At 49.6% G+C, this 14,000-nt stretch overlaps 1 protein-coding gene across 2 annotated transcripts in view; it reads right to left on the bottom strand.

The window, feature by feature from the left end:
- Positions 1-13,498, bottom strand: part of NINJ2 (ninjurin 2) — a 75,881-nt gene extending 62,383 nt beyond the window's left edge. For both annotated transcript variants that reach the window (XM_082349142.1, XM_082349141.1), the window contains exon 1: positions 13,180-13,498. In XM_082349142.1, the coding sequence (XP_082205268.1) occupies positions 13,180-13,212 (33 nt within the window). In that variant the 5' untranslated portion in view covers positions 13,213-13,498. The remainder of the gene's footprint in view (positions 1-13,179) is intronic.
- Positions 13,499-14,000: the final 502 nt, after the last annotated feature.

Below are 14,000 nucleotides of genomic sequence, written 5' to 3'. Positions count from 1 at the left end.
CCTTTTAACCGTATTTAAAATTTTTCATTGTTCTGTTCATATTGTGTTTACTCACATGTAGAAGGAGAATCATTCCCACCCCACCCCTCTGTGGCTCTATTACCGCAGACATCTCCCACCTTCAGTACCAGATGAATGGAGGGCTGTAGGTTGGAGATGGGGTAAGAAGTGACCTTCATAAATTGTCTGCATGCCCTTTGTCGAGGGATCTTAAGGCATGGGTCCTCCAGGTGGTTTTCAGGCTTTTCTCTTATGTAGTTATGTTTACAAGGTGGAATTACTTGGCGATTGGCTTGTACTATTTTTATTTTTTTAAAAATTTTATTTATTTATTTATTTATTTATTTATGGCTGTGTTGGGTCTTCGTTTCTCTGCGAGGGCTTTCTCTAGTTGTGGCAAGCGGGGGCCACTCTTCATCACGGTGCGCGGTCCCCTCACTGTCGCGGGCCTCTCTTGTTGCGGAGCACAGGCTCCAGACGCGCAGGCTCAGTAGTTGTGGCTCACGGGCCCAGCTGCTCTGCGGCATGTGGGATCTTCCCAGACCAGGGCTCGAACCCGTGTCCCCTGCATTGGCAGGCAGATTCTCAACCACTGCGCCACCAGGGAAGCTCTATTTTTATAATAAATGATAAAAACCAGCCATGGCCTTACCGATGTCTCATCAAAACAAAAACCCTGTCTTCCACGTGTACAATGTGTCTGATTTTCAAAGCTGTCACTTACACCTTCTCACACAGTCCTGCCCTCTCACTGAGAAGACGTTTTTCTGGGGGTGTGAGATGTGTCTACTCCGTGGGGACAAGTGGGAGAGGACCTGTGAGACTTGTCCTTCTCAAGCACTCTGCCCACTGGAGGGGAACTGCCCAGAAGCGCCCTGTGCCTTACTTTCCCCTTCTCTAGGTTCATGATGTTTATGCCTGATTTGCTGATGAGTTCCCATTGGAGAGGCTTTGGACTAATGCGGTGCCTTGTTCTTTCTCTGCAGGGTCAAGGGGCGGGAAGGGGCATGAGGATGGGAGGCGGAATGTGCCCCAAGCCTGGGTGTTTCTCACAGAAGCCAGGAAAGAATTCCAGATCACAAGCTTTGATTAGATCCCTGTGCTAAAGAAACAGGCTCTAGGGGAAATCTTTTCTAACAATTCCCTAGAGCTGGGTTATTTCCTAGCCTGGCCCCCCAAATGTGACTCCAGGGCAGAATGGGGCTGACCACAACCATTCTTCAGCATGGTCCTGGCATGGCCTCACCCGGAGGGAGGGCAGGCAGGGGTAAAGTGCACAGCGCTGCAGTCAGACAGCGAGGAGGTGAATCCCAGCTGAACCACTTCTTAACTGTGACATTCAGCAAATTAAGTTCTCTGAACTGCATGTTTTCTCTTTTGTAAATGGGGGTTAATGATAGCCGCACTGTCGCCCTGAAAAATCAGGCAAAGAAATACGCAAAGGGTCTGCTGGACGTAAAGTAAGTGCTCGGAAAGTGGTGTCTGTGGTCACTAATGGCCTAAGGGAAGCGCAGGGAAACTACAGGAAGCCAAAGACTCGGGGCAAAGAAGGCACCGAAATAGCCCCGTCGGCCCCGCCCACGGTCAGGGCGTCCGCCCCGCGAGGCGCGGCGGGAAGAGGCCCCTCTGCCCTCGGGCCGGAGCCACGGGGCGGGGAGGGGGTGTTTTGCTTCAGAAAAGGGCGAGGGCTGGCCTCGGCCTGCTGCTGGGGAAGGAAGCAATACAGCCACGTAACAAAAGCTCAAGGCCAAACCCACCACCCGCCCAGCGCCAGACCTCGGCTTCCTCTCCGCGGGCTCAACCCAGTCAGCTGACCTCGCTTTCGCTGGGCCGGGCCCGCGGAGTGGTCCAACGGGTCTCCTCGCAGCCAATCGGGGGTGGCCCGGCTTCCTCTCGGCCAATCGGCGACGGCCCTGCCTCTTCGCAGCCAATTGGCGGCTGCCCGGCCTCCTTGCGGCCAATCGAAGGCGGCCCGGCTCCTCGCAGCCAATCGGCGGCGGTCCGGCGCGCGGCCTCCTGGCCCTGCGCCGGCCGGCCTCTCGTGGCGCGAGGGGCGGGAAAGGCCAGATGCAGTGGACGCCCTGTAGAGGATGTGATAGCCTCCGTGTAAGGAGTGTTCTCGTTTGTAAAGAGTGTTCTGGTTTTCACGGGGCCCTTGCCAGCGGCTGCACTGGGCCGAGTCTGTTCTGGGGCCCTCAGAGCATCCGTTAGGGGCTGCCCCGGCCCGGGAAACAGCGCGCCTTCTCTTCGCTCCAGAACCAGCCACTCGCGACCCCGGCTGACCACAGCTGACCGCTGACTGGCTGTTTCGGCCGCTCAGCCCCGCAGCCCGGGCTGGGGGGTGGTCTTGCCAAGTACATATCGGAAGAAATGCTTGCAGCGTCAGAGGTCCAGCCCACGCGGGCCCAGATGCTGCTGCACAGCCCAGAACTCGGGAACCCTTGCCTCTGCCCTGCTGTGTTCCTGGGACTGGACCTCCTGCCTTTCACTTAATTCTTACAGGAACCCTGTAGGGGCATATCATTTTCGTCCTGCAAATGAGGAAGCCAAGGTGCCCAGCATAACAGTTCTACAACTACTGAGGGTCAGTTGGCAACGTAGCCAAAATTTCTTTTAAGTGACTGGGCTTCGTACCAGGACACCACGTAGGGTCCAGACTCAAATCCCCATGGCTCCCTTGTCTGCCTGGGGGAGCAAACAGCAAGGCCAGTCGATCTAGACCTACTTAGTAGATCTTTGCTCCCTAGAGCAACGTTTAAGCCCTTTCCAGCCCCTCTCACACTGTGGGAGCAGTCAGTCCACCGTTTAAATAGGAACCACACTTTGGGGGTGAATCCTGAGTTACCAGCTCGTCTTTCAGCTCTTCGATTTAAATAGCACTTTCCTTGACCCAGCAAGCCGGGGTCAGCTGCCTCTGAAGCACCTCTGCATCCTTTTCTTGGTAGCCGGTGTCACACCACCTACTGCAATCACCTCTTTCCTTCTGTCTCCTGCAGATGGAGGGAGGCTACCTGAGTGCAGGGAACAAACACGTCTTGACTGTAACCTCAGCATTTAGCTGGGATGCGCCCAGGATGCCAGTGTTCCCCAGGAACTCCGTTTGAAAACCACTGAACTAGAGTTTGGAAGTTAAAAGTAAGTCAAGAGGGGAAACTGGAGACAACTATGAAAGCTTGACCTTTAATAGTCATGATGATAGTAATCAACACGGCTGTCATTTATTGAGTGTTTATTGAGTAACAGGCATTTTCATAAGTGCTTTAGCGCAGTGCTTCTCACACTTAAATGTGCCTTTGAATCACAGGGGGATCTTGTTCTGATTCCGTCCATCTGGGTGGGGGGCTGAGATTCTGCATTTCTAACGAGCTTCCAGGTGATGGTTCATGAATCATACTTCATGAACCATCCTCTTAACTTATCCTCTTAAAACGTATCCTATGAGGTATTGCTATTATTCCTGTTTTATTAAAACGTATTTTACACACAAGGAAACTGAGGTTAAGTATCTGTGACCTTAGGTCAAAATAAATAAACTGCAGGGCAATGAAGGAGGGGAGAATGGTGTGAGTACTTACAGCTGTAGAAGGAGAAACAATTCTAGGCAGAGTAAATAATATTTACAAAAGGGATGCAGGGGAGGTGGCCCCGGGCTACACAGAGGGCTGTTTCACCCATTAGGGCACCATGTGCATAGTGCTTATGAGCTTTCCAAAGGCCCCAAATATTTGAGGCCTGAAAAAAAATGCATTGGCACCTACATATGAAAGCTGAATTTTTAAATTAATCATTTCAACGTTCAAATTATTAAAAGTCCTTTCAAATTTTTATACATGAAAAAATTCATATTTAGTGAATGATATGGGTGTATTTTAGTACATTTTATAAAAAATGGGGTAGGGCCTGCCTACTAGGCCTAAGGTCTACTAAGGATAGGAGAGGCCCTGGCCACATTGGGTCTGGATGTAATCCTGAGGGCAACTGGGAACCACTCCTGGGAGCAAGAAAATGTTCTCTGTGGCTACAGTGAGGAGAATGGCTTGGAGGGGGGCCAGGCTGGAGGCCCAGCAGCTCAAGACCAGATAGCCATTTACAGCCTCCAGACTGCAGGACAGCTTCTGCTGAGTGCCAAGAGGACAGAACGATAGCATTATACAGCCCAGTTATTTTTTGATTCCTCCAGCCCCAATCTGACTCAGCATTCTAAATTTACTTAAGATTTGGGGACACAGGTTTTGCCAAATCCTTTCTCATTAAGGCCAGTGATGCTACAGTCCAGGGGAGGTGTTTAAGAGCACATGCCTTGAGTGGACAGCCATGAATGTGAACCTCAGCTCTGCTCCTAGCTGCGTGACTTGGCATAAATGATTTAACTCCTCTGAGCCTTGGATTCCTTTTCGGGCATATTACGTTCCTCGCAGAATTAAGTGAGATAAACTACGTTTACAGCGTCTCCTGCAGAATAGGTAGTGCTTAGAAGTAGTGGCTTTTATCCTATGGGTGCCATTGTTCTGAGACCTAGTCGAGTTTTCTTTAGGAGGGAACAGAGGGTGGGGTAAATAATTTAAACTTTTCATCAGTCTTCTGAGGTAGAAATTCTTATCCCCATTTTGCAGATGAGGAAACTGGGGCTCAGAGATGAGATACCTCAGCTCAGTGAACTAGGGGCAGACAGTGGGGAAGCTGCACGAGCTGGCATTTTGTCTGATTTTCCCTGTGTTTGTGCACTCTCTCCAGCAGTCGGGATCTGCTTCTCCCGCCACTCCTTCTGCGCCCCATACCTCTTCCCCTTAGTCATGGCATGACTCGGGCCTGATGGCCAGCGGCCACCGCTGAGCACTGTCCTCCAGTGCCACCCACCTCTATCCCCCTTCTTCCCAGCCTTGCCTCACCTCCCTACCGCCTTGCCCCCCGATTTTACAGCTTCTGGATTTCCATTATTAAAGAGCTCGTCTCTTTGAAACTCAGAACTGCCCTGGACTGGGATGCCTTCCAGGGTCCCTCCCTTTAAAGGGTGTAGATAAGTAGGTCACATCAGGGTGGTGGGGGAGGACGCTGACTTCTTATGGGAGGAGGAAAAAATACTGCAGGTCCCATGGAGAATGGAAAACAAAATAACGGCTCCCCTCTGTCCCTGTCTCTCTGTCCCTCTGTCCCTCAGCCTCTCTGTCCCCCCGTCTTTTTTTTTTTTTAACATCTTTATTGGAGTATAATTGCTTTACAATGGTGTGTTAGTTTCTGCTTTATAACAAAGTGAATCAGCTATACATATACATATATCCCCATATCCCCTCCCTCTTGCGTCTCCCTCCCACCCTCCCTATCCCACCCCTCTAGGTGGTCACAAAGCACCGAGCTGATCTCCCTGTGCTATGCGGGTGCTTCCCACTAGCTATCTATTTTACGTTTGGTAGTGTATATATGTCCATGCCACTCTCTCACTTTGTCACAGCTTACCCTTCCCCCTCCCCACATCCTCAAGTCCGTTCTCTAGTAGGTCTGTGTCTTTATCCCCCCTGTCTTGCACAGTGACAGTCCCCTGCGGGCTGCTGTTACTGGGAAATGCATGTCAGGACAGTACAGGCGATCCTGAACTCTTGGGGTCTGGGGACACCAGTGGACGCTGCACTGAACAGAAGCTTGTCTACCGCTTGCTCTCCTCCTTCCCCCCGCCTCCTCTTCCAGCTCCCTGCACACCCGCTAGGCTGCTGGAGAGATCTCAGCTTTCACCCAGAGCCTGCAGCTTCCGCAGCCTGGAAGCCGCCTGGGGCCGGGAAGGCCCTGGCTGTCCGTCCGGCTCACAGAGGCTGCTATGGCAACCAGAACAATCACGGGTTTGGCAAGATCTCCTGTTTCCCCACCCCCACCCCTCCCCCTCCCGAAGGCCGTTCACAGCAGGGGGTGTAGATGAGCATTAAATCATGTAGGTTGCTGGGAAAACCAGGAAGGCAGAGGCAGAGACAGGGCGTGGCACTAAAGGTCCAGCACTGCCAGCCCCGCCCTGCCCTGCTATCCATAGGGACCGAGCGCTGTTTGAATCATAACACGGGGCGGCCACATTTCTAGGAAACTGCAGCTGAAGGGGAAAGGTCCCGGCTGCATGAAGGAGAGCAGCCTGGCCGCGTACAGATTAGGACTGAAAACGTGTTCCCCTGGCACGAGGCAAGCACACAAAACAGAGACCGAAGCCTGAGCCTCGTACCCGGGGGTGAACTACCCTGGTTCCTGGGTGGGGGCCGTGGAAGCAGGGAGGTCACCTCGGAGAGGCCCAGGGGTTTCCCATTTTCCTGGCTGGGGCCTGGCGAGCTCCCAGCTCCGAGGCTGGCCGTCCATGACACCGCAGCCCTTTTGTAGTGACACGCCGGATTGCATGACCCCACCTGGCTGGTGTTTGAGAACTGCCCCTGCCCTCCCTCCTCCTGTCCCCAAGGCCCGTAGATGCAGGGCTGGGTGACGGGAGAGAGACATCCGTCTTCACCGGTGCCCTTCATCATGCTTAATCTCCCTAGCGGGGTGGGCCTGTCTAAAACACCTGTTTCCCAGGCTGCAGTAACCCCAAACCATCTCTCATCAGAGTGGGTGTAAATTCCCGCAAGTATGTGGCAGGCAGGTAGCAGCAGTGACAGTGTGGGGTGCCTGCATCAAAACGAGAAGTTTGGACTTGCGAGGCTCAGAGCCTTTGTGCTCTCAGAAAGTGACTGGCAACCCCGCCTCCCTGGCATCTGCTCCAGCCTGGGCCCTTGCTTTGCCACCCTCCCTGTCTGACCCTGGGTGGGCTGCCTTCCTCTAGGTCTGGTGCCAGTGCTACCCCTTGGCTTATCGATCTAGCATTACCCGGGAGAAACGGGGCCAGTCCTGGAGCCTCCATACTGCCCGCCGTCCCAGCATCAATCAGCCATGTCTCTCAGCAGTGGTTCTGAAACTTTATGTGCATCAGAATCACCAAGGGACGTGTTAAGATACAGATTGCTGGGCCCAGTGCCCAGGGTTTCTGATCCTGCAGATCTGGAGCGGGGACTGAGAATTTGCATTTCTAACAAGCTCCCAAGGGACGGGAAGCAGCTGCCCCAGGACCACATCTGAAAACCACTGAGCCAGCGCAGAGCAAAAAGAAACCCTAGATTTGAGTCCTGCCCTGTCACTCTCCTGCCCTGATGCTGCTGTGGCCTCCCTGAGCTTCAGTTTCTCCTCCGTTAAAGGCGGAGTCGTGGCCACGGGGGTGGGTGGGAGGGAGGATTATTTGCTTCTAGTATTCGAAAGACCCTTTCACTGTGCCTGGCAAATTGAGTACGTGGGTGAGTCAACAGATACAGTATTTATTTTACTGAGGAGTTTGTCTGCTGTCTAGATACGTGGCCCAGTGTGGTGGCTGATTTGGACAGGTCACTTGTGAGGATTCTAAGGCCCAATTAAACATCACACATCTCTGGACCTCAGTTTTCTTCTGAAGGCCTTCGGTCTGCTAGGTCTGCCCCTCCAGGTCCCATTTCTAAGCCCAGCTCTGGGAGGGGGTTAGGTCTTGGGAGGCACAGCCACGTTTTTCATTCCTTTCCCACCTCTTTCCAGGTCCTCCATCTGAGAGCCCAGGTGATTCTGCAAAGCACAGAACATCCATCACCAGAGTCATTGGTCACTTCATCCCAGAGGAGGGTGACACGGCCTTCAAGGTCCATCATGATCTGGTTCCAACCTACCTTTCTAATCATATTTCTCGCTGTCTCTCCTCCATTTACCATGTAGTCTAGACGAACTGGGTTACTCATCCTTCCCCAAAGATGCCCCATGATTTTCTGCCTTTGTTCACACTGTCCTCACCACTAGAATGTCCTCTGCCGCTCAGAGTCCTGTTCGTGCTTCCGAGTTCACCCAGTGACCACCTCCTCCGAGAAGCCATCCCAGATCTTTCTGTCATCGGTCTGTCTGTCTAGCTATCACCTCTGTATCTCTCTATTTAATACAAGTGATTTTTACATTTTTCTGTGGGTGGTAGCTGGACATGCTATTAGAATCGCCAGGTATAGAATGTAACTCAGTTAGGGATGCAGCCCCCCACTCTCCAGCTCGTGTCTGATAGTATCCCTCCGAAGGGGCTCAGTGGTCTGCAGGCTTGTCCCTGGATTTTGCATTTTTGAAGTCTGTTCTTGGAGCACTCTCAGATGTGAAAAACAAGAGTTGCGATACTACGTAAAACTTTTAAAAAGTGGGACAACCACTTAAAAGGAGAAGCCTACTTACATAAAAGATTAGTCAGCTGTTTATTTCTGTGGTAATCAGAGATGGGGAATTAATACATTTGTGTATATATATCCGCTATGGCTCATGGTCACAAATCTTCTCATTTGCGTATAGGCACATCTGCTTCTTTGATTTTCTTTTTTAAACTGCAGGTTTTTTTCTCTTCTAAATATAATATATGGGTTGGTAGAAAACATGTAGAGGAAATAAAAAGTAAAAATATAACAAAAGTGAGAGAAGAAAATAAGTATTTATAATCCAGAAATAACCAGTATTAACATTTTGGCGTGTTTCTTGTGAATAGTTTTCCTGCACGTATTTACTCTATATGATTTTTAAAGGAAATTGGGATAAATGTTTTTATACTTCTGTATAAACATTCTGAATATATTACTTTTTTGAATTAAGATATAATTAGCATTTTGGTATTCCTTTAAATAGTCTTCCCAAACATAGAAAAAAAATATTCCATGTTACCATTCACAGAGGTACCAAAATTTACTTAACCATTCCTTCAATGTTGGACACTCCATTTTTGTTATGAATAATATTTCAGTGAACATCCTCACACCTCTGAACATGTGTCTGATTATTAGACTGATTCTAGAAGTGGGGTTACTGGGTCATTTTTAAGTCTCTTGATACGTACTAACAAGTTGTTTTCTGGACTTCCATTTGAAAATATTTCCCGAGCACTTTGTCTACAGCCTCCTATTCATGAGTAGTTTTTTCTCCACTCCCATTGCATTCTATCTGTCTCTTGCTGTACTTCACCCCTTCCACACTGCATTTGCATTTGGTATGTACGAGTCTTAGTTATTCTACTAGGAGACCATCTCCGACCATCTTCCTGTCTGCTTCCACTTCCAGCACAGGTGGAAAAAAGGGGGCGGAGGACTGAATCTATTTAGGGGAATCTGCAAACAGGAGAAGAGCTCAGTTTGGGAAGGAGCAGGGAGAGCAGCTTGGACTCCACACTCCGGGTCGGGGTGCAACGCTGGTTGAAGGGGAAGAAAGGGATTGTCCTCACCCCTTCATACATCCAGACTCTGGGAGCTGGGGAAAGATGGAAAACGAGTCAAGTCCAGAGCCTGGGAGGGGGGCGGGTCCCGTCGTTCCCCGGGTAGGGGCAACCTGCTTTGAGGACTGTGTCACTCTTTTTCACTCGGAACTGTCCCACTACAGCCATCCCAGGCTCACAGGTCCTGACCTGGGAAAGCACCTGCAGTGTTGATTGCAGAAGCTTAAATTAATGCTTTTTAGATTGGAGTTCCCCAAACTTCAGCTGTACCTTGTTCGAGATTTCAGTGTTTTAGTGAAAAGAAACCAGCAGTACGCACAGACACACACACCCGTGATTCATATCATCTGAACCATCACACTTCTGAACAGGTAAGACATACAGTTGTTCAAACATTCAGGGTGTGACCACGTGAGTCGCAAGGTCTGCCTAAGGTATTAAAGTGTATCATGCCACTTACTTTAGCGTCATCCTAAGCAGTAAAAATTTTGAAATCACAGGTTTAATGGATTAGTTACACTTTTTGTAATACACACTAAAACTATAACGATAACCGTGACAATAAAAAATTGTCAGGGACTTCCCTGGTGGCACAGTGGATAAGAATCCGCCTGCCAATGCAGGGGACATGGGTTCGATCCCTCGTCCGGGAAGATCCTACATGCCGCGGAGCAACTAAGCCAGCATGCCACAACTACTGACCCCACGTGCCACAACTACTGAAGCCCACACACCTAGAGCCCATGCTCCACAACAAGAGAAACCACTACAAGGAGAAGCCCGTGCACCACAACAAAGAGTAGCCCCTGCTCGCCGCAACTAGAGAAAGCCCACGTGCAGCAACGAAGACCCAATGCAGCCAAAAATAAATTAAAAAATTAAAATCTTAAAAAAAAAAAATCTTTCCAAAAGAATTGTCAGCCATTGGTAGTACCTTTTCTACCCATCGGTGGTAATTATACTACATCTTTGGGAAACACCGTTTTAACTAAACAGTTTATATTATAGTTAATTGTGTATATTTCCTTCACTTAATTATAAGCTTTCTAAGGTCAGGTATCATGGTTTCTTTGGTGCTTGGAGTGCTGAAGCTTAATAAATATTTTTCTTTCTTTGGTTTGGTTTGTTTTGGTGATGTGGTACTGAGCAATAAGACTTAACCTATGTACTTAACATAAGTGAAGTCTCTAAGGTCAGGATTATAGAGGGGAGAACAATATTTATATGGTAAAGAAAGTTGCCTGGTTTAAATACTGTGCTATCATTATTTGGACTGGGGTGATTAGGATGGAACACAGTAAATCGTTCACATTCTAGCTGTCATTCTTGGAATAAATAACACATTTACAAGTTTAAGAATTAGTCTTGGGGTTATAGAACAGAGCAACATTATTTAGCTCATATAGAAATTCAACCCACTATATTGACCTCATGAAATAAGATAACTTTTCTATACCTAGCAAGCATGGAGTGAAGTATATTGTCAATTCATTGATCAGAGGGCACGAGTTGAATGAATGGATAAAATGCTGAGTTACAGTCAATAGAGCTTTACCACCCCTGGGAAACCATCCCCCAAACAGAGCAGGAACTATTTATTCAGTCAGTAATATCCCAGGGTCTTTATACATGTCTTTCCTCTGGATTTCACGTGGCAGCTGCCATGTGAGGAGAGGGTGAAATCGTGCCACGAGGTGACAGACACCTCCACCTGTCCTTAACCGAAGCTCACCTTCTCAGATGACTGCAGTTTCCCCAAAAGGATCCAAGACTTAATGTGATCCAGAGAGCTGGTCGGGAAGTTGTGGAAACTAATGGATAACCTTCTGACCAACCAAGTAAACAAATGACCTAAGGGAGGTGTGAATAAGATTCCAGAATAAAAGAGTATATTAGGGACTTCCCTGGTGGCGCAGTGGTTAAGAATCCACCTGCCAATGCAGGGGACATGGGTTCGATCCCTGGTCCGGGAAGATCCCGTATGCCGCGGAGCAACCAAGCCCACGTGCCACAACTACTGAGCCTGTGCTCTAGAGCCCACGAACCACAACTACTGAGCCTGCGTGCCACAACTACTGAAGTCTGCGCCCCTAGAGCCCATGCTCCGCAACAAGAGAAGCCACCGCAATGAGAAGCTCATGTACCGCAACGAGGAGTAGCCCCCGCTCGCCACAACTAGAGAAAAAGCCCACGTGCAGTAACGAAGACCCAAAGCAGCCAAAAATAAATAAATAAAAAATAAAAATAAATTTAAAGAAAGAAGTGTATTAAGAGAGAGAGAATAACTCTCCTTCTAGTGAAGAAGAGAAGGGCACCCTCATGGCAGCTACCTGCCAGAGGTAGAGAGATGTTTTTCAAGGTCTGGCTGGTCCTTCCTCCGCAGTCCTACCGACCTCTTTCTTTCTGAACCTTTCTTTCAAGTGCAGAGTCCTTAGCCTGTAACTTAGGATTGTTTGACCCATCCGCACATAAGAAACTTGTTCTTCAGGGACTGAAAATGAACAGTACTGTTTCCTTAGCTACTCAGGATCCAGTGGAAGCAAGAACCAGACGAAGTAAAAAGAGAAAACACCCCTGGTCAGAAACTTGGGTTGGAGTCCTGACTGACGACCTTATAGTTGACCCCCTCATGGTTTCCTTAACTCCTTCATTGAACAGATATTTTCTGAGCAACTGCTGTGTACCAAGTGCAGCTCTGGACACTAGGGATCCAGCAATAAATAAACAGAGGAGGCCCTGCTCTCATGGAGTTTATGTCCTGATAAGAGTGATCAGGTTGAATAAGTAAGCAATAAACAAATAGCGTAACTGCAGATAGTGATGGATAAGGACAAACTGGGAGGAGGTTTTCTCTGAGAGCAGGGAGGGAAGGTCTCCCCGAGGCAGTGGCATTCCAGCCAAGACCTGAATGTGTTAGAGGAGACCAGGCAAGCAAAAGAGCATTCCAGGTGGAGGGACCAGCAAACGAGGTGGGACCACGTTTGGGGCTGGATGACAAGGAAAGCCACACTGAGATGTGGTCATACTGCACCAATGGTTTGGACACAGGTCTCCAAGCAATCCTAGAACCTCCCTGGTTTTGTCCCAGGGGTGGAGGGGCCGAGGCGGAGGCTCCCACCACCCTGCCCCACACACCCAGGAGCTCCCCTTCGATCTGAAGCATGTATGGGGTGCTGCTTACGATTGTGCTTGAAGAACAGATTCTGTGATCAAAAATGCTTGATCTCCAGAGTCCTTCTCCATCCTTCAGCTGTTCGACTCTGAAAGTTTCTCATCAACCTCTGTGGTCTCTAAATTAGGAGGGTCGACCTTGTTCAGTAGACAGAGTCAGAAAGTACTGATCCCAGCGACCTGACCCCCTCCCACCGGAACCCTCCTCTGCCTACTGCGATGCTGGACTGGACCTTCGGGTGCCGCCACACCTGTCCCAGGGAGGGGAGCACAGGTCTCTGCTTCCTCCTGGTCAATTACCCTGATGTCCTTCCCTTGCCCTGTTCAAATGAGACGCTCTGTCCTGTGGGGAGATTTGGGGAATGGCTCCAGTTTTTTCCAAGCTGTGAAATGCAGAGCTGGCCAGCTGCCCCCTCCCTAACCCCAAACTCCTATCTTTCCCCCTCTCTGGAGAACTGCCTGGCAGCCCTCAAATAAGTCCTGGGGTTTGGGGAAAAGAACCCTGCGGAATGTGAAATGGTTTTCTGGTAATACCAGCGTAATTAACTCTTTGACAGGAGGAAGCAGAGGCCAAGAGGGATTTAAACAGTACATTTCTCACATATTTCAGAACAAGCGGAGGACCAGGCAGGGAAGCAGAGACAAAGGGAATAGACGCAAGGGGAGAATATCAAGTGACCAAAACATTTATCCTTCCTCCCCAACTTCACCTCTGCTCCCCGTCTCCACTCCCCTTTCTCCCACAGAGAACTTACTGGAAGGTCGATGATTCCGCTTTCTGGTTCCATCCTGCTGCCTTCACAGGCCAGTGTTGGTCAGACGGCGTGGGCTGCCCAGGCTCTGCCTTCTGGTCTCTGCTGTTTTCTCTGGGTGGGAGAGAGCTCCCGGCTGCCGGGACAGACCTGCTATCCACCCGTCTGATGTGGGATGCCGTCCTGGCCTCGGCCCCTGGGGAGTGTACACGTGCATACACGTGTGTGTATGTGTGTGTGTGTGCCCACGTGTGCATGCTCCAGGCAGTGGCATGTGGCACGTTGACAGGTGGCCTTTTGAGTTGGTGGTGACAGCATTGTTTACCCCCCCCAGTGGCCCCAACGCCCCTCCTGCCCGAGAGGAGCCGTCTGAGGTCACCCAGTCTGCTTTGAGCTAGAGCTTTACTAAACCCTGTGGATTTATCCTGGAAATTGAGGAACAGCCTGAGGACACCGTCTGACTTCACGCTGGTGGAACTGAGTGGGGTCTCCAGTCACCAAGGGTGGGTGGCCTCCAGCATATTCCCAAGACTGAGGCTTAGGGATTTCTGCTCTTTCCTTTGTTCCCTCTGTCCCTAAAAGTTAAAAAAAAAAATTGTAGTTTACCTAATAGACCCAAAGCATAAGCCTTATTCTACGAAGTGAGTGAACAATACATTTTTATTGACAGGTTGGTTGTCATTTTCTCCCTTGATTAGCTAGAAAGAGAGCAGAAAAAAGTTGTGCTTTCAAATTCTGTTTATGCAAGGAGTTGCATTTTCCCTGCTTTTAAAATAAAGCTACCAGGAATGAGTCTTTTTTTTTGGAAAGGTTTTCTTTCTCTT

The sequence above is a fragment of the Balaenoptera borealis genome (assembly GCF_965194805.1).
Source record: "Balaenoptera borealis genome assembly, chromosome: 13".
NCBI classification, from domain to species: Eukaryota; Metazoa; Chordata; class Mammalia; order Artiodactyla; family Balaenopteridae; genus Balaenoptera; species Balaenoptera borealis.
Note: the sequence above shows the minus strand (reverse complement) of the source record. Positions and strands in the feature narration are given on the sequence as shown.